This window comes from Cavia porcellus, unplaced genomic scaffold (assembly GCF_034190915.1).
Source record: "Cavia porcellus strain 051 isolate PalLab524CR breed Dunkin Hartley unplaced genomic scaffold, mCavPor4.1 scaffold_16, whole genome shotgun sequence".
Lineage (NCBI taxonomy): Eukaryota > Metazoa > Chordata > Mammalia > Rodentia > Caviidae > Cavia > Cavia porcellus.
Genome location: NW_026947499.1, coordinates 35,337,431 through 35,358,060, shown reverse-complemented (window position 1 = coordinate 35,358,060; position 20,630 = coordinate 35,337,431). Strand labels below are relative to the sequence as shown.

Here is a 20,630-nt window from a genome sequence, read left to right as displayed (position 1 = left end):
AGCAGCCATACTTGGACCAGCCAGTCCCAGACCGGGAAATCTTAGGTGACAAAATCAGAATTGAAATGCCAGATGGAATTGAATTGAAAATTTTAAAAAAAGCAAAGAAAAAGAAAGTAAATGCAAAGAAATATTAAAGTCAATCGACAACCATAATTTAATTAATTAATTATAGACAGAATTAAGTAGGAATTTAACTGAACCAGAATTAACATCCCTAAACTACTAGAAGCTCAACCATTCATACTTCAGCCCAGGATCTTTCTGTATGCTCCTGTCCCCAATCCTCTAGTTCTTCCCCACCGTGAGGCCTCCTTGGGGGTAGGTGCATCCTGCAATAGGTGCACCTGAAAGTCCAATCCTGAGGGCATTGTGAGACCTTGACCTAGTGAGTACCATTCGAGGAGGCTCTTTCCTGAGATTGCTGCATGGGGAGAAGAAAGCAGAACTGTCATTGGTGCATCCAGCTCCAGACACTGGACTCAGGAGGATTCTGGGGAGGATATTTGGCTCATTGCTGGGTGTTAAGAATAAGAAGGGGATTTTCTCCTTTTATTCCCTTCCCAGGTCCTTCTCGTACATAGCTTTGAGAACCATTATTTCCCAATTTAGTATAGTAGGGCAGAGTGAGTGAGTGAGGGCTGTGAGCCACCCTTTGGGAGCAGTGTTCAGCAAAACCTGGAGGGTGGGAGGCACTTCTGTCTTTGGAGAGCCCGCTTTTTGATGAGGAAGGCAGACAGACGTGGGTGGGAGTGAAGAGCAGGATAGTGTCAGAGAGAGGGTAAGGGGCTGGCAAGGACTGGCTGAGTTGCACCAGGAACTTGGTGGTGGGGTGAAGAAGTAGGATGTTTGACACAAGAGGGACTGGCAAGGCAAATGTGAGGGTCCCTGTAAGACCCAGCTGTCAGTCCCTTGTGAGACCTACAAGGTCCTGACGAGAGTGCACGGTGCAGGCAGGAATAGGCTGTGTCTCTGCCCCCAGGAGCTGACCTTCTATTTGAGGAGATGACTCGCACTGAAAAAAAATGTAACTAACACCCCAGCAGCCTGTGCTGTGGTAGGAGTGTAGAGGATAGTTGGGAAGGTCAGCCCCATGGAGGGACAGGATGCCAGCCACACTTATATGAAAGGAACAGACACTGGACTGTCAATTTTGAGAGGACAGAGATTGTGCTTTTTTTTTTTTGCTTAATTTGCTAGTAGGGTAGACCACCTTATCTGTGGTTTTGCTTCCATGACTTCATTTATCAGTAGTCAGCCATGTTCTGAAGATATTGATTGGAAATTTCCAGAAATAAACTTTTTCATAAATTTAAAATAATGTTTATTACAGTATATTGTTGTTTGTCTCTTTTGCACCTAATTTATAAACTAAAGCTTATCATGGTGTGTATATATATATATATATATATATATATATATATATATATGTATGTATGGAAAAAACAGATTATATGAGTTTCTTACTTTCCATGGTTTAGGAATTCACTGGGGGGCTTGGAATGTGTTCCCTGCAGATCAGAAGGACTTTTGTACTAGATCACTAACATTTAGCATGGTGCGTGGCTCACTGACATCATTTAACAATGTTGAATGAATGAGCAGATGATTTGTGTAGGTGGAGACATCTGAAGATGGTGTTCAGCGCCAGGAGGTGGGGGAGCTCAGAGACCAGGTCAGCTAAAGTGTGGAGCTCATGTTCAGGGGAGATGAGGCCACCCTGATGGGCTGGGGCCAGTTGGGAAGGTCCTTGAATATGAAGCCAAGTGGTTCTCTCCTTGGCCCTCTACATACTCTAGGTTGACTCTAGCTGGTTCCTCTTCCAACTAATCCTCCCCCTTTCCCTCCCTCTTAGATATTTTTGGATGCTTCTAGAGCAGGAACTGCGCTCTGAGCTCACACTGGTGTAGGCAAAGCCTGGCCTGGGGTTCTGGGCTTGCAGGAAGTGGATTGTGCTGGGAGCTCAGCCCAGAACCAAGCCAGGGGAGAGCCCTGGGGTTTGGAAGCCCCCTTTCTCCCTCCTTCAACTGGTTGCTGCCAAAACTGTAGTCCGTGGTCTTCTTCCAAGTGGCCATGGGGTTAGGACTGAGGCCAGCCCACCACCTGTCTCCCATAGATTTTTCCCTAGATGGCAGTAGGTAAAGCTTGACAAGCCATCCCCTTGGGTAATACCTCTCTGATACGCATCTGATTACACTGCATTCAGATGCTGCCACCACCTCCCCTATATGCTTGTCTTATCAGAGATGCCTCTAGCCAATATGTTGGTTGCTTCATTCTCCTTGTATTTCTTCCTACCTTCATTTCAGTGTCAAGTATGAGATTACTTATTTTTCTAGCACTTCCCCAAGGACTATAGACTATAAGTGTTCTTTGGGACCTGGCCGGGCAGAGACCAGTGGAATGCACTTGGGGACAGTGGTGACCATAGTACTAGCCCAGTGGTATCCCACCTACTTCCCCTGTCATCCTACTTCACTTTCCTTTCCAAACCGGTGGATCATGAGGACTCAGGGTCTGAGAAAGGGCTGGTTTTGTCATAAATTAGCTCCCAAGCCCTTTACCATCTTACACCTGTTTCTTCACCTGTAAAATTAGGACGATCATACTTGTCTTATTTACAGTATGAGGCCATTACATGACTAAAATAAGAAAATTGTCTATTGGATGCTTAGAATATTCTTTGATATTGGACATTTTTTTAAGATTAAAAGCATCGTGACAATAATGATAGGTTCTTCTTTTGAATGTATGCTGCAGTTGGACATTTGCTGCTGGTTTCCTCAAATATCATGCGACCCAATTGACTAGGGGAATCCGTCAGCGTTTCTGTTCCTGTTCAGGACTGTTAATATCCTTGGGATTCTCTGTCCTCAGAGAGCTTACCAACCAGGGGAAGGGTAGTCCATGTTCATGAGATGAATAGAGAACCATATAAGGCAGTTGGAATCAGGGGCTAAAAATAAGTAACTGTGAGTAAAGAGAAAGGGGAGCAGTTGCTGGAAAGGCTTTGTGTTTGGGGGTGGGGCACAAGCTGAATTTCAGAGCATGTGGATGCCAGGACGGTAGGGCCAGGGACTAAGGCTTGGGGCTGGTGAAAACATGACTGGCTTAGTGCGAGAATGTGTCAGGGAGATTTAATAGGACTGGGCTTAGGTGTTGGTTCCTATGTTATTTTCCTGTGACTCCATAACAAATCACCACAAATTTAATGGCTTCAAATGGCAGAAATTTATTGTCAGAGTTTTAATTAATTAATTAATTAATTATTGTTGTTTGGAGATACGGTCTTGCTATGCAGTTCAACTGGCCTTGAGCTTTCTTTGTAGCCCACATTTGTCTTGAATTTGCAACAATCCTCCTGCTCAGCCTCCTGAGAGCTGGGATTACAGGCATACACCACCCCACCCAGCTCAATTCTGTCAGATTTTAGATACTAGAAGTCCAGAAACAAAGCGTTGGCAGGGCCACCCTCACTCTAAAGATGAGTAGAAGCTCCTTCATTGTCCCATCTGGCTTTGGGAGGCTAGCAGCGTTCCTTGGTGTTCCATGGCTTCTGGCTGTATTGCCTTAATCTCCACCTCTGTCTTCACATGCCCTCTTTTTTGTGTGTGTCTGTGTCCTCTCCTCATAAAAGGAATTTGACAACAGCAGCTATAGGGCCCACCCTAATCCAGTAAGAATTCATCTTAACTAATTACATCTGCAAAGACCCAGTTTCCAAATGAGATCATATTCTCATGTTCTTAGTGGACATGACTATTGGAAAGGCACTATTCAATCCACTAAAATTCCTTAGTGTTAAACTCTAAGTTGTCTCTGACTCTGAACGTTTAGTTCTCATCTCTCTCCCAGGCTATTGCTGAGCAGAGATTGCACCTGTTTCCTTGGTCCTCCCTGCCCCCTGCTCCCACAGCCCCCTGTGATGTCTGAGTGGCTAATTTGGAGTTCTGCTGACATACCCAGGGCAAATATGTTGAATGAATGTATGGACAGCTGGCTGGGGCAGAGAACTCCAGGAGCCTGTACTGGTGCTGACGAGATGGGTGGTCACCTGGGTGGGCCACAGGTGCAACCAAGTTAGAGGATGCAGATCCTGAGGGAAGGAGGGAGGGCTGGGCTGGTTCCAAGATTTTTTTTGGAGACAGGTTATCTCTGTGTAGTTCGGGCTGGCCTTGAACTCATTATGGAGCCCAAACTAACCTTGAACTTGTGGTAATCATCCTGCCTCAGCCTCTCAAGTGCTGGGATTACAGGTGTGCACCACCATGTCTGGCTCAGTTCCCAGATTCTTGTGTGGTACAAAGGTCAAGGAGTGAGAAGCAGGAAACCCAGGCCATGTTTGATTTTTCTTTTCTTTTCTTTTGAGACAGGATCTCACTAGGTAGTGTAGGCTGGCCTTGAACTTGCTTATGTAGCCCAGGTTGGCCTTAAACTCATGACAACCCTCCTTCCTCAGTCTCCTGAGTACTGGGATTACTGATGTGTGTCCCCACACCTGGTGGTGCGACTTGGTTTCTATGAGTCCCCTGTACCCATCTGTCATGATCTCCACCCCTGGGCATAGCAGAAACAAACCAGAAGTATTGGATATGGAGGCTTCTCTGAGTCTTTTCCAGAATGACCCCTCGGAGAGATTCCTATTCTTACAGCCCCCTTGCTGCCCACTGTGGCAGAGGTCATGCACTGGAAAGGCAGAGAAGGCAGGTCTTCCTGCTATGGGTAGCAGAGACCCCCAAACTAGAGTCTTGGGTATTTGGGTAGCTCTGCAAGCTGATTGCTGTAACTCATGTTGGTTTTGAGGGGGAACAGAATGAGGAGACTGTTCTTTATTTTTCTGTAGCACAAGATCATCAAATTTCAGAAATGTTCAGTAGCGATTATGGAAGCTTGCTTCAAAGAACCCAGTCTCCCTCCTTACTTTGGCATTCTGGCTCTCCTCTGACTGGCTCTCTCTCATCCTCCTAATCACAGCCCTGGTTCCCTCCCACATCTGGCTTGGTTCCTGCAGTGCCTCACCTGAATGACCTTTTTACTCTTGTGAGCAACTAACTGAGGTCTATGAGGATCCGCATCCCAACTCAGAGGCTGAGATTTTGATGCTGAGTGATTAATTCTTTCTGCTTGCTCTTCTTTCCCTCCAACCAGATCCTAGTGCCTTTAAAGGAAAGAGCCAATTCAACAATTCAGTTTGTTTAGTCACTTGGTGATAAGCTGATAGTAGCTCTTCCTAGGGTCTTTTAATCATATGTGAATTATGCCTAGAGAAATTATGTGACTTCTCCTAAGGGTAAACCACTTGACACACTTCTCTGCTTCTGAATCCTGGTTCTCTCCTGTCTTTGGGAATTCTTTTATCACTGAACTGGGGTAAGCTTTTCCATTTTGCACCATCCATCCATCCATCCATCCATCTATCCATCCATTTCCTTTCCACCCATCTACTCATCTACTTATCCATTCATCCAAATAGTTGTTTAGGTGTGCGGGATAAGAATCACTGGCAGACAAGTCAACATTATTAAAAGATGTTAGATATAATGGAGAAAAACTAGAGAAGGAAGATGCAGAAGGCTGATTAGGAGACTATTAAGCAAGATGGCTGAGGAAAGCCTCACAGAGAAAACAATATTACAGCAAAGACTTCGAAAGGGAGGAAGTGGCCAGGCAGTTTTCTGGGGAAAGCACGCTCAGTGGAAGTTATATTATATACAGTGAAGCAGGAGGAGGTCTGTGATGGTGAAGGAAAAACAAGTCCTGATGGCTGACTGTACACAGTGGCATATGAGAGGATGTGAAGGCAGAGGGGAAGCATGCCAGAGTGTGGGTTTCTAGGACAGCATAGGACTTTGGCTTCTTCTTTGCACGAGAGAGGAGCTCCTGGAGCGGGTATGTGGAGGTATATTGCCTATTAGCTCCTCTGCTGTGTGAGGAGGGATGGCTGAGATGGACATGACACATGAAGCTTGGGAGGTGGGCAGGGTAAGTGTTTGCCTTTTCTGTTGTATTACTTATAAAACAAACCTGGAAAAGCCCTATTGCTTCCACTAGAGGTGCCACTGCTGATTAGGGGAGGAAACTTAGGAGCCCTAAGTAGGAATCCTGATCCTAATTTCTATTGGTTGCTTTCTTTCTTTCCTCCTCCTCCAAAAGAGTATTCTTTGAACTCCTCCAAAGTCCCCATATCTTCCCCCCACTAGCCACACTCCACTGGACAGCACTGCCTGACTACCAAGGTTCTATCCATGGGCAGGTTCTGTAAGGATCCCCCGCTTTCAGTTACTCCTGCCTTTTTGCTGCCTGGAAGGGTACCAAGGCTAGCCTCACATACCTAGGGCTCTAGGGTGGCCTATGGCCTTGGAGATGGAATATAACTTGAAATAGGGCCTCTGGGGTAAGGCTGGTGCAATCTTGTAGAGGTATGTCTCACCTTTTGCAGCCTGTAGTTCTCTGGGAGGATGGATACAGGCTGACTTCTGTTCAAAGCCCAAGAATGGTGCTTCTTGGGCCAGCTATTAATGGCCCTTGGAGATTTTTAGAAAGGCTGACTCCTGAGGCTCCCCTGATGCCCTACACATGGTGCAGAGGGTCTCAGGAATAGGCTTAGGAATTGTGCTTTTAATTAAGCTCCTCTGTAGTCCTTTTGTGAAAGGCCCTGAAGCTACCTGGAGAAGCCCTGACTATGAGAGGAGGTTCATTATTGACAAGTATTTTCAGTGCATTCACTAGGTATTTACGTGTGGGATCAAGACTGTCACACAGGATTATAGATGCTGTGGGAACATAGAGCAAAGTTAAGTACCCAGCTAAGTTAGTGCAGAGGAGTTGGTGGGGTTCTTGGAAAGGCTGTCTTTAAAGCTGATCCCCAAAGTGGCAGCCAGAATTAGTCAGGTGCGGGCAGGGGTGGAAGTGATGTTAGCACTTGGGAGACTGCTTGGAAATCCACCCTGAATGAACTAAATTCCTTAAAGAATAATTTTGCACGTGGACATGACGGCACATGCTTATGATCCCAGTACTCTGGTAGGTTGGGGCAGGAGAGTTATAAGATGAGTCTAGCCTGAGCAACTTAACGACTTTGCAAGACCCTATCTCAAAATAAAACATTAAACAGGGCTGGGTATGTTAGCTCAGTGCAAAGAGACTAGAGTTCATACCTAATACTATATATACATACACACATACACACACAATTCTGTAGGGATGAATGGTCTGAGCCTTAACGCTTAAGGCTTAATGCTCAGCCTTAATACTTAATGCTATTTTAGGCTCTGTGGACTCCTAAAGTGCTGGGCATAGCCCTTGTCCTAGAGATGCAACCTGGAAGGGAGGGTAGGATAAACATGTATACCTACCAAGATCATCACCTATAGAAGGCTGAGTCTGTGCCTTGTTACTTTGCTCATAGTAGACTGAGTTGAGGGACTTACGTGGCCTGTAGGTGCAAGAAGCACAAGACATTGTGAGGAATGAGGGGCGTATGCTGGGCGAGAGAGAACAGTGAGGCTGAGATGTACAGGAAAGCAAGAGGGCCTTCTATGAAGGTGGGTCGTAAAGAATGGGTTGAGTTGTGTCTGTTAGAGTCCTAACCTCAGTACCTTACATTTGTGACTTTATTTGGAAGTAGGGTTGTTGTAGATGTTAAGATGAATTCCTAGTGGAAGAGGATAGGCCCTGCATCCAATATGTGGTTTTCCTATAGAGAGAGGAGAAACAGAGGAAAAAGTCACGTGAAGATGGAGGAGAGAGGAGGGAGGAAGCTGCAAGTCAGAGGTCACCTGGCAGGCAGCATGAGCTACAGATGCAGGAAAAGTCTTTCTCTAAGGTGTTCAGAGGGAGCACGACCTTGTCGACTCCTTCATTTAGACTTTGGGCCTGTGACAAAATGATATTTTTAAGGGTCTTGCTATGTAATCCAGGCTGCCCTCAAACTCACAATTTTCCTGTCTCAGCTTCCCACGTACTGGGATTACAGGCATGTGTTACCTTGCTCTATACATTTTTATTCTGAAGCCACTAAGTTTGTGTTACTTTGTTATAGCAGCCTTAGGAAACTGATACAAGACTGTATTCAGACTTTGGCGCAAGGATTGGCCCTTGACCAGCTGGTGCCGAGGGGATCCTAAGGGCAGGTTAAATTGCTGAGCGTCTCAGATGGTGGCTTTCAGAACTGACCAGGGAAGGTCTGCCTGGGTCAGTGAGTGCGGAATGTGCACTTAGTCTAGCCCTGCCCTTGGCTTTGACCTTCCTCTCCCCAGGGGCAGCCCTGTGGGAACTAAGGAATAGATGGCCTTCTCTAGCCCTCTGTATGACTGTGTAGTTGCCAAAGGAAAAGTATGTAAGAGCCCCGGGGCTCCCTGGTGGCAAGAGCCTCCTGTGCTTTCCATATTTGAATAGATGAGATTGGATGTAGAGTCCAGGCTCTTGGTGACAGTAAATGTACCAGACTTTGCCTGAGAGGTAAGATGCCTCTAAGAGGTAGATTGCGAATTCTGCAGGAGGCTTTAGAGGGTTAGCCCAAGGAGGCTGAACAAGCCACGACTCACCCAGGAAAGCCACAAGTCACTTGGCTATCTGAGGGTCCAGGCTTCTTGGGGGCTCTAGTAAGGCTGTTCTCGAGGCAGGCAGATTTGTGGAATGGGCCCCCTCGGGGTAGCCTGAGTGTGCTAGACCTCTTTGTCTGTGGAATTACAAGCTCTGGCATGAAATCCAGGGTAATGATCAGGTTTACTGTGGAGGTTGACTTACTTTCTTTTTCTTTTTCCTTCCTTTCTTTATTTTATTTTTTGAGACAAAGTCTTGCTATGTAGGTAAATATGACCTTTAACTCATTGTATAGCCCAGGCTGGCCTTGAATTCACAGTGATCCTCCTGCCTCAGCCTCCTGAGTGCTGGGATTACAGGCATGTACCACCATGCCTGGCTTGCTGTGGAGGCTTTGAGAGCATCCACTGTTTATGAAGAACCACAGGCAGGATTCTTCCCTTTCTCCAATGACCCCACTAGTTCTCAAAATCTGTATTCTCTCCTGTGCTGAACTCAGATAACTAAGAACTAATCTCATGTGGCTATCACTGAACCAACTGTTCTCTGTCTCCTGGTGATTATAATGAGACCCTCCTTGCATTCTGCTAGTGACCTTACAAATACCACCAACCTTATGATTGACCAGCAGCCTAAATCTCACCTGAATCCTTCTTAGAATCCCTCTACAGAGCTGCGCTGGTAGAGTAGCTGGAACTTAATCCCCTCTGGTTGCCTCTGGAATAGACTTTGGAGGCCATGGGCGGGCCAGCCCTGGAGCATCTGGTGCCATGGACAGAATGAGAGGGGAGCATAAAATGGTCAGAAATACCAGGGAGAAAAGGAGGGCATATTTGTTTGGGAACCTGTGTGTGAAGACTAGATGAGGAATTAAGAGACTTTGTGTTGGTTTTGGCTCTTCCTAGCTCACTGGGTGTTTTTTTTTTGACTCCTTTTTCTCTCTCCTTGGATCTTGGTTTCCAGTTCTAGAAATCTCTAATGACTTGAGGTTGCACATGTGCGAACCCAAAGGTAAAAAGAGCCCATCTGTTGTGGATTTGGTGACATACTTTGGAGAAGAAGGTGGAAAAGTCTGGCCTCATGATGTCTGATCAGAAGTTTTTCCAGAAGGGTCTGTGGGTCAGAGTACCCAGGGCAGAATATCTGTACTGGTGCTGTGCCAGCCGCTGCCCTTGGCTTGACCTTCCTCCTCCACCCACACTGAGTAGAACTGGGAATGGGTGGCGTCTCTGGTCTTCATGGCAGTTGGGAGGAAGAGTTGCTAAGAACACCTTACCAGAAGAGTAGGTGGTAGTGGTACAGGGTGCTGGTTGCCTGGCATCCCAGGCGTGGCATTTCCTTTCACCTGCTATGCCCACTGCCAGAACCACAGGCAGTGGTGGAGGAGAGGGGGGCCACATGCTGTCCCCATGTGAGGCTTTTCAAAGTCCAGAAAACACTGGCTCTTTTTCCACCTGAGCAGTTTGAGCAGGACACTCTCAAAGCTGGAGGTGTTTTGAAGGGCTTATTGATTCGTCCCTTACTCTGAGGACAATAAGACACGGCTGTTGGCCTTTCTGAGTGTGTTACTGTTTCAGTGTCTTGAAGGAATCTTAATAGTTCTGTTTTTGGAAGGACATCTCATCCATTTTCAGACATGTGGTCCTTGAGACAGGTCTATGTAAGTAGATCCCTGAGTGTGCATTTGCGTTGGGGTGAAGTACAGGGCCACCTCACCTCAATGGCTACATGGAAGGACCAGGGATGTGCAAGCAGAGGGAAATCTCCTGTGGCCTTGGATGTTTGTGGGTGAGTTAGGCCTGGTAGAAGCAGTGACCACAGGAGTTAATTTTGGGCTCAGCAGGAGAAATTCTTGGCCCCTGGGATGCTTTCTGTCTTGGGAGCTTTCTGGTCACCAGACTGGCCAGAGCCTCAGGAGATAGGAGGGCTACCTCTGATGTATCCTGAGCTCCCACCCGAGCTGCTTGTGGCTAGTAGTAGGGGAGAAGGAACCCAGAGTAGAAAGACCTGTCCTAGGTCCCTGACTGAGTTTATAGACCCAGAGTGTCAAAAGGAATTGAGAGCTGGGATTTGACCAGGTCTCTTTGCTTTTCTAGGAAATAATGGTTATCATACCTGACATTTGTTGAATGCTCTTTCTTTCTTTCATTCATTCATTCTTTCTTTTTGTAGGGTATGGTACATATAAGGCAAATGCCTTACCACTAAGCTATATTCCCTAGCCCTCCTGAATGCTTTTGCCAAAGCAAATATTATTATCTCCATTTTATGCATGAAACAAGTGGGTTACAGAGTAGCCCAAGATCATATAGCAGGTTGTTTAAATAGCAAGGGCCAGAATCCATCTTTTCTAATTTCCAAGTGCCTTTGGAGAGACTAGTATCTTGGGTGAGGGACTTAGAGCCTCCTCAGCCTACAAGATGTGCCAAAGGAAAGCCATAAAGTATGATCCTAGTCCAGGATGGGAAAGGTGTTAGATCCACTTCCCAATCTAGCAAATCAAGCCGATTTCTTCCAGCCTCCCTAGGTTGAGGAAGAACTGAGTTTGGTCTCATTGCTGCCTTCACCTCCCTTCCCTTCTCTGATATCTCTGGTCTTACCTCAAGGCAGCCTAGAGGGAGCTGTACTCCTTTGACATCCAGTGGATGTCTCTTTGCCTGATGCCCCAAAGTTAAAGCATAAGCCATCTCAACAACCCTCCCTACAGATCAGGGAGATTCAATTTCTTTGGGCTGGAGAGTGGGGAGGTTGGGGGAAGCCAGCCACCTGCCTCAGTCTGTTTCAGATTCAGCTTGCATCACTTCCTCTTTCCTTACTCTCCAAAGGGAGGAAGTTATTGCCCAGTGACTCCTGCAAAGATCTCTGTGCTGATCTCTGGAAAAACAGGCTGCTCAACAGAATATCTCTGATACTCAGTTTACACAAAGGGGGTGGGACTTAATGTCTTGTTTCTTCCAAAGGTATTTGCCTTTCAAAAATGAACAAGCAGCTTGGCATGGTTGCACATATCTATAATTCCAGCACTTGGGTGGCAGAGGCAGGAGGATTGCTGTGAGTTCAAGGCAAGCCTGGCCTACATAGGAGGTTCATGCCTGAACTACCCTAACCCAAAAATACCCAAAAATGTACAAGCATCCCTCAGGAACCCTCCAGGCATTCATGACAAGATGGTAATGGACTTTTTAGCAATTTCTTTCTGTACCTCTCAAATTAAGAATTTCTTGGAATTTGGGGTAGAGTGGAGATTAAAGTTTTTCCGTCAATTTTTTGTTTTATGGGTTAAAAACAATTGTGTTTATGTCTTTAATAATCGTTTTTCAAGGAGAAAGTAGCAGATGGGCTAAAAAGTCAGTATCCCAAGGTTGATGTAGCCCTTTTCATTAGTGAAGTGGGGTGGGGACGAGGGCCATGGCCTGGTTCTGGGACAGCATTTGGGAACTCAGAGATGAGAAGGAGCTGAGTTGTAGAAGCAGTTGATGCCAGTGAGCCCTCATGGCCTTGGGGCCTCATGGCCTTCAAACTTTTCAAAGTTTGAAGATTTTGCTCATTAGTGAAATCAAACAATTATTCTGGTGAGATGGTCCCTCCTAACCCCCAAATCCTACATTTCTTTCTGATTGCTCCATTTGTCATTGTATTCTGTCCCCTGGATGAATCATTTTGGGGCTAGAGTCTGGTTAGGGCCAAGTTATCCTGGTGGGATCAGCTTTGACTTTAGGGGTTTGGCTAGGAAACCAGAGAAACTTTCCAAGGACAGTTAACTGTTTCACTGTTTCCCAGTTATCCTTGCCTAGGGGGAAAGATAAGGGTCAAAAGAATGGTCAAAGAGGGTCACAGGGTCCTAGACAAGTTCTAGAAGGAAAGGTCAGGCAGCTGCTGATGTGGAGACTTTGTGTTCTGAGATGCTTATAGTCAGCTTGGGAGAAGCCAATGCATGGGCTAAAAGCAGCCAGTGGATGACTTGGGGCTCTTCTGTACCCCAAGGCTGGAGATCCTGACCCCTAGATCATTCAGATCCAAGAGAAAATTTGGAAATTGATTTTTTTGAGGGATTTTGTTACTGATGACTAATAAAATAACTGCATAATTGTATATGAATGATAGTCAAAGATATTTTATTCACATGTGATTTTTAGACTCCATAGTTTCATTTCAAAGACACAAGATGTCATATGGAAGAATAAATTCAGTAAATCCTTGTTATAAATGTCTGCTACTTGGACAGCCTGGAATGGAGTTTACAATGAAGCATATTTGAAATAGGTCAACAGGACAAAAACTCTTGAATTTGTTAAGAACTTTTTTTTTTTTTCACTTTAATGGGTACCGGGAAATCAAACTGGTGACCTCATGCTTGCAAGGCAGGCACTTATGCCACTGAGCTAAATCCCCAGCCCCAGAAACTCTTGAATTTGAAACTGTGGTCTTCTGACCTCCAGGTTCAACATAAGGACAGAGCTCACTGACACTTGGTGCCAAGTAAAGCGTATTATGGTAGGTTTCAGATGTTGGTGTTCTTTAGAATTACCTTGCGAAATGTTGCAACTACACCCTTGCCCAGCCACAGAGCCTGGAACCTGTGTTTGAGAAACTATGGGAAAACATACACTGTTCCCAGGGACAAAGCTTTGTTCTGTGTCCATTCCACATTTGATAAGACTACATTTTTTCTTAGAGAGTTGTGAGGAGGATTAGAGATTAAGAATATGAGGTGGGTATGGTGGCTCTTGTCTATAATCCCAGAATTTGGGAAGTTGAGGCAGGAGGATTGCTCTCAGTTCAAGGCCATGTTGAGCTCTCAGTTCAAGGCCATAGTGAGTTCAAGGCCAGCCTGGACTACATAGTCAGACCCTGCCTCAAAAACAAAACAAAACAAGAGTAAGAACATGATAAAATACAGTACCTTGGAAAATTGAAGTCACAATGAGGATGAGATACAAACTAGTTCAGAGCCCTGTACATGTGGATTGGCAGAGTGAAAAGTTTCCATAAGGGAGCTTCTTCTTCTTCTTCTTCTTCTTTTTTTTTTTTTTTTTTTTTTTTTTTTGGTACCTGGGATCGAACTCAGGACTTCGCACTTGCCAGGTAAGCGCCTATGCCACTGAGCTAAATCCCTGGCCCCATAAGGGAGCTTCTTAAAAAGTTGGAGAAAATGATGGAAAAGACACTCAAGGAAGGTATTTTTAGGAAGAGACCAAAAGATGGGATTTCCTTTTACCTCTGGCCCTCTAAAAAGTAGGGCAGATTATCCAAGAGGGAACAAGTATGAGGGGGCACAAGCCTAGAATGTTTTGGATTCTTTTCCCTCCAGGCATTTCCATGTAACTCTAGCACTTTTTGGGGCATGATGTGTTAACCTCCAGGGAGCAGAAGGATCTCTGGTCTGAGAGTCATAGACTGAAGGTCAGAGCTTGCTTTTTTCCAGTTAGACTCACCAGGCCCTTGGCAACTCCATTACTTTGAGTACATAGAAAGTGTTTTGGAACAAGTGAAGGGCTCAGGAAACAAAATCAGTGCTTGGTTGGTGGTAGAGAGAGGAGAGAGAAATGAGACCCAGGGTGACAGGTGGGGCTGTGAGGCTGGTGGGAGTAGCTGGAAACCTGACTCACAAAGAGAGCTGATGGCAGAGTGGACATCTAGAGAGAAGCAGGACTGGCTTTGTGTTTGCTCTGCCTGGGTGTGGCTGGGGCTGGATGCGCTCCATGTCAGAGGCTTGGGCCTTCCGTGGTCTCTGAGACTGAGGGGGTAGCTTGCTATTCAGGTGCCCTGATATCAGCACCCTAGCCCATTCAGGGATTGGATAGCTGTGTTGGCAGTAGCACATACAGTATGGTACTTCATGTCCAGGAATGGGCCCTGACTCATTTTGCCAGGACATAACCCACCCAAGTGTCCCTGTGCCTTTCCTACACCTCCTGCTCTAGAACCAACAGGGCTTCAGCAAGAAGCTATGGAGGGAAGGAAAGACACCAGCCCTGCATTTAAGGAAATTGAGCTGAGTGTAAAGGGAGGGTTCCTGGGCCTCAGACCTGCCTCCCTGCAGAGATCTGGGTCCAATGGCACAGCTGCTTCCTGGAGATCAAGCTTTGGGAGCCAATAGGACAGTTTGTTTCATGGAGACACTTTCTGTTGAAAAGTTATTTTTAGCACAAGGATGGAAGGTCACAGGGCATAAAGCTATCATCTTTTTTCACTCCAAATTGTTTATCAGCAGGTCAGGGGCAGCTTGGAACTAAGGTATAAAAGCCACACACACACCCCAAAACACCCACAAAAAATAAGGAAGAGGGGTATGAATATAAATGTACATATACTTCCTGTATGGGGTCCAGGAGTGGAAGTATACAATAGTGTGAGGATCATGGTAAACCCTCAACATCTGGGGTCTAAATGCCCTTTTTGTTAGTGCAGGTCTCTCACTCCCATCAGGACAGAAGATCTTTTGAGAATAACAGGAATGTTATAGGCGGTCAGACCTAGAGTCCATTTGGCTCAGTATCATCATCACTGCTGCCATCATCATTATCACTATCATCAGTATCACCATACCCACCACCAGCACCACCACCATCATCATCATCATCATCATCATCATCATCATCATCATCATCACAGGGCAAAAGGGGCCTAAGGAAATGACGAGATACCCCAGGAGAGATCCATCAACTATCACTGGTATTGCAAAGGCAAATTCCATATTCCAGGAGACCTCCTTCCACATGGCATTCCCCAGAGGAGGGGCTATGACCAAAAATCTTGGGGTCAGGATTATTTGGTTTAGCAGCTGCAGTGCCTGGCAACTTTTTTTTTTTTTAAATTTTGAAGGTAGTAAAATACAGCAGGACAAGACAGAACAAAGTCAACTGAGACAGTGTAGTGAAATTGGTACAGAACTTCACTGCAGGTTACTGGAATAACACTTAAGAGGTATCACAGTATATCTCATTATTTTCACAATAGTTGTACTTTCAATCATATATTTCAAAATAAAATGAAATACAGAACATTATAAAACTTATCAAAACAGAATATTGAATAGAGCAGTATCATTAATCAGAATAAAGCAAAACAGTAATAAAAATATTTGCCTTCAAAGAGATGGTAGAAGGAAATCCCCCTTATTTGCTATGGTCAATCTCCCAAGAGATGCTCAGATCTCTGGTTCCCATTTGCTAACGGGGTGCAGGAGAAGGGGAATAGGGGAAGTGGGATGATTGACTCTCAGCCCGTGCACCAGTAGAGTGCCTGGCAACTTTGTGTTAGAATTACTGAAGGGTTTTGTTTTTATTTTTATTTTTTTGTCTTTTTCTTTTTTATCGGTATTGGGGATTTGTTTTGTTTTTGTTATTTCTCTTTTTAAATCTTGATGCTGGGGCTGTACTTTGTACTATTTACATTGGAATCACCAAGAAAGGAGAAGAAATGTGGGACCAAGTAGCAGTGATCCCAACATACAGGCAGTGCTGAGAACCACAGGGGAGTGGCAGGTTTATGGGTAGTGCAGGGTCAGCACCTCTCAAAATGTAACATGGAAACAAATCACCTGAACATCTTGTTAAGTGTGGATTCTGATTAGTGGGTCCTGCATGGGGCCTGAAATCAGCATTTTCAGCAAGATCCCAAGTGATGCTGAGGGAGCTGGTCTCTACACCTACTTTGAACAATGAAAATCCCACTCAGAGGTTGAATAGTTCTTGTGCAGCTCTAACATTTTGTGTGGGACAGCAGGGGCCTGGGCCTGGCAGCACAGAATTAAGACATAGTTTCTGCCATCCAGGAACCAGAGGCATGAGGCTGGGGAGGAAGTACATGTAGACAGGGGCTGGAGTGCCCATGGGAAGGGATCTCTTTTGCTCCCTGAACATGTCACGGACCAGGAGTTGGCAGTTCTGGTAACTAAGGTTACCCTTACTAACCTAGTGACTTTGTGTCTGGGGTAGGTCAATGACTGTTGCTAATTTGTCTCTAAAATCTGCCGGATAGTAATAAAGGAAGCTAAAAATGGTCATGTACATGAAAGTACTTGGAGGAGTTTTATATATTAATATATGGAACTCCTTTACAATAAAAAGCCCCAAAGCTTTTGAGTTTGACTCAATAGGCTGGCTGTCTATGAGGACTTATGAGAAAATACCCATTCCCCATTCCAGCTTCCAGAGAAAGCTGATGCATAAGGCTGGTGGGTTTTTGTTGCTGTTGTTGTTGTTTTGTTTTGGTTTTCCTCCTCTCTGTACTGGGAATCGAACCCAGTGTCTCACACATACTAGGCAAGAACTCTACCACTGACTGACATTCATATTCCTGTTTTTATTTTGAGACAGATTCTTGCTAGGTTGCTCAGGCTGGGCGCTCATTCTGCCTTGGCCTCCCAACTAGCTGGGATTATAGGTATGCACCATTACACCTAGCTCAGCAAGGCTTTTCTTCATGGGAGGCAGAAATGGGAGTACCAGGTTTGGCCAAAGAGGTGATGTCTATACTCAGCAGAGGTAGAGAAAGAGACCTTGAGAATCAGGGGAGTTGGGGATTATCTCAGCCACCCAAGTAGAACCCTTATAGTTCCCTCTCTCCATAACTATATACTGTCCTCCATGGTAGGCATCTTCTGGATTTTTTTTTTTTTTTATTGGTACCGGGGATTGAACTCACAACTGCTTGCTTGCAAGGCAGGTGCTTATGCCGCTGAGCTAAATCCCCAGTCCCTCATGGCAGGCATCTTGAGACAGAACCCAGTCTGGGCAGGATGGGCAGAAGGAACAAGCCCAACTCTTGCTTCCTTATCCAAAAATATTAAACTTGACAATTCACAAGGGTCTCTGGCAAATACTGCATCCTTGTACTCTCTCTCTCATTCTGCGCTTTCTGTGCCCTCTGATCTCTGAATAAAGCACTAGGCCCTGAAAAAATGATCCCCTTAGAAGGGGTTGGCTGAGACCAATAGGAAGCACAGATCCTGCCTGTTTTGGATATCTCCTCCTCAGGCCCTGCACCCTCTAATCTGGGATACTGAAGCCAGCAAATGTGTGTCCTTAAGGGGACAGGGTTAGATGTGTGACTTAATAGGGTTGAGAGCTACAAGTAATCCACTAAGTACTTTGCTATGTAACCTAAGATTATCTGGCCTGCAAACACCTGTTTTCACGCTTTTGCCGATAGCGGTATAAAAAGCATGCTGGTTAATGACTCTAGGAACTGACAACGAGTGGAAAGCATAAGCATCTGTCCTATCTTGGAAGTACCTCCTCATGAGCCGGCCTGCACTTGCCCATCAGCAAGGCTGATGAAGGACTGGAAGGGCTCACCCAAGTTTCCATCCATACTCAGTCATTAAAACCTAGTAGGGAGACTTGAAGGTCAGGGCCAAGATGTGGGGGCTTTCAGGTTAGTACAGCTGCTAACTCCTTTAGTGATGAACAATAGGTCAGTCCTTTAACTTCCTGATCCATGGTCCCCACATCTTGTGTAGGAGGCAGATGGTGGTAAAGACCCAGGGAAGGAGGCATAGCACTGCATTTCAGGTACATACCACACTCCCGGGAGAGGAAGATAGATTGATACAGACTCTTTTGAGAGGCAGAACAAGTGCCAACCCTCTGAACTGACCAATCATGTTCTAATCATTTAGAACTGCAAGTCTCTGCTTCGGGTGGCACAGAAGATGTTGGCAATTTGTTGGAGAATCATTTCTCTGCTGGAAACACAAGTCTAGAGGAGAAAGAAAGGGCACTTTTTGCAGATGCGGCCCTTCAAGACAAGAATCGGCTCCTTCACCACACAAACAGCAGGGAGGCTGAGAGCTCAGAGCAGACCACCGCCGGGGCCCCTCCCACTACCACCAGCCCTGGCTCCGAGTCTGAAGCCAGCCTTGCCAATGCCTCAGCTGCACAATCACCTCCACATGGGGATGTTCCAGGGCCCGGGAAGGAAGAGGAGGGCCCATCAGAAGCAGGCATCTTTCCTCTGGGAGAGGATGAGGGGCCTGTGGAAGAGGAGAGGCTAAAGCTCAATTCAGGAAGAGGGGAGGAGGAGGCTGGGCTGGGGCTCCCCACAGCAGGAGCTGTCAGTGGGGAGACAGAAGGACAAGTGGGGAGTGGTGAGATTCCTCAAGAAGCTGAGGAAGTCCTAAGAGACAGCCCCATGCAGGAAGAAGCAGCAGGGGCAGCAGAACCTGAAGTCAAGGGTGCCCTTCCTAGTTTACAGGGTGAAGAGTTCCACACCTTAGAGGCAGAAAGTGGGGGAAATTCAGGGCCTGATCATCAGCCCACAGAGAGAGATGGGGATGTAGTATCTGCAGAAGAGTCAGAGGCTGACTTGGATACAAATGCTGGAGAGGGGCCTGAGGACCAGCTCTCACCCCAGGTCAATAGCTTGGAGGCAGAAGGCAAGAGCGACCATGGGCCTGATCACCAGCCTGCAGAGCTAGATGGAGATTCCACATCTGCAGGAGAAGCACTGGAGGCTGATAGAGGCACAGAAAGTGGGGAGGGGGCTGCAGGTCAGTCCCAGCCCACAGAGGGAGATGGAGCCCTTGATGCCTCAGCTGTGGGATTACAGTTGGAATCTGATATGGATACAGAAGCCAGGGAAGGGGCTGAGGACGAGGGGAAGTTAAGCTCCATTCAGGAGGCTGGCCCAGCCACAAAGGTTGGTGAAGAACCTCAGGGTGCCCAGAGCTCCAAGCCTGGGGAGACTGAGGAGGACCACCCTGCTAAGGCCCAGGAGCCAGGAATGCCTGCGGAGAGCCCTGATGAGGCCTCCTCAGAAGAAGCAGGTGGTGAAGAAGGTGAAAGTGAGGAGGATGGAGAAGTTCCATCCCAAGAAGAGTCCGAAGAAGACAGCGGTGATGGGGGTAGCTCAGAAGAAGGGGATGTCTCTGAGGAGGCTGGGGAGCCCCAAGAAGCAACAGGAACCACAGGTCATGAGGAGAAAGGGCCTCAACTCAGCACAGAGGAATTGAATTCAGAGTCTGAGGGTGACAAGACCCAGGATCCTGAAGCAGAGGAGCCGGAAGAGGGACACCAGGGAAGGGGGAACCCCATAATTGCTCCACAGGGTAGGAATTAATCCGTCAAGGCATTCCCAGCACCTTGGGCAGCTGCATTCATCATGAAATTATTGTATGTAGTGGGACAGGCAGGATCAGGGTGGGCAGGAGAGCCTCTGGCTAGTCCCAGTTTGGGGTAAGGCTCCAGCGGGGGCACTGGCTAGGAGAAGTGCCCTCAGCCACTTACCTCCACTGTAGAGGGACCAAGTGAGAAGGTCCAGAGGAATCTGGCTACTTCTGAGTTGGGCCCTCAGGGACCTCCCCACTAGAGTCACTACTTTAATATGGACCAGTTCTTTAAGGACAAGGGGACAAAAGGACTGATGATAGAGTTCAAGATCCAAGTTGCCTGATGGAAAGATGTTGGTGGGGATGAGTTGGGAACTGAGTGATACCTTGTGACCTAGTACCTGTCTCCCTTTGAAGATCTATATGAGGTGTGGGGAACTGGGATGGAGGGGTCAGGATTGTGGTAACTCAGGCTGTGACCACCAATGTCCCTTGAATGCCTACCTAAAGCTGAGAAGCCCTCAAATGATTAGGAAACAGGAGAGGGAGAGAGGACGAGACCAAAGCAATAGCAGCAGTAGGGATACACCTGACATGGCGGGTGCTTCATCTATGCGCATGGCCAAAGCAGAAGTCAGGTGTTCAGTGTGGAGGTTGGGGTCAGGTCTTCACGTTCCCAAATAGCTTCCTCACAAGTTTCCTTGTAAAATCTAATGTCTGTACTCTGCCAATCTCTTCTACCCTCCACAAAGGATGTGGACCTGCAATCAGTATGCTCTCCCCCCTTTCTCTGAGCCTCCTAATTCTGGGTCTGGGGCTGTTTGGGTTTAATCTGAAATACTGCAGAAGGCATGTTGGTACTGGCCTCCCTCTGCCCGACAGGTCTAAGTTCACCCCCTCCTCTGAGCAGACAGTTTATGAGAAAAAGCTGTCAGTCTAGAGACCCATTGATGTGAGCAACATTCTCTGCTTGGAAGCTGGTGGCAGGCATGGACATTTCTTGTTTGTTCAGTCAGAAAGATGCTTAACCCCT

General features: G+C 46.5%; 1 protein-coding gene across 2 annotated transcripts in view; it reads left to right on the top strand.

The window, feature by feature from the left end:
- Srl (sarcalumenin) overlaps positions 1-20,630 on the top strand; it is a 42,483-nt gene that overhangs the window by 7,566 nt on the left and 14,287 nt on the right. Inside the window, exon 2 of one of the 2 annotated variants that reach the window (XM_013142235.2) lies at positions 18,170-19,597. The exons of the other annotated variant lie outside the window; for it this stretch is intronic. Within the exon in view, the coding sequence (XP_012997689.1) occupies positions 18,170-19,597 (1,428 nt within the window). The remainder of the gene's footprint in view (positions 1-18,169; positions 19,598-20,630) is intronic. 2 annotated transcript variants of the gene reach the window in all.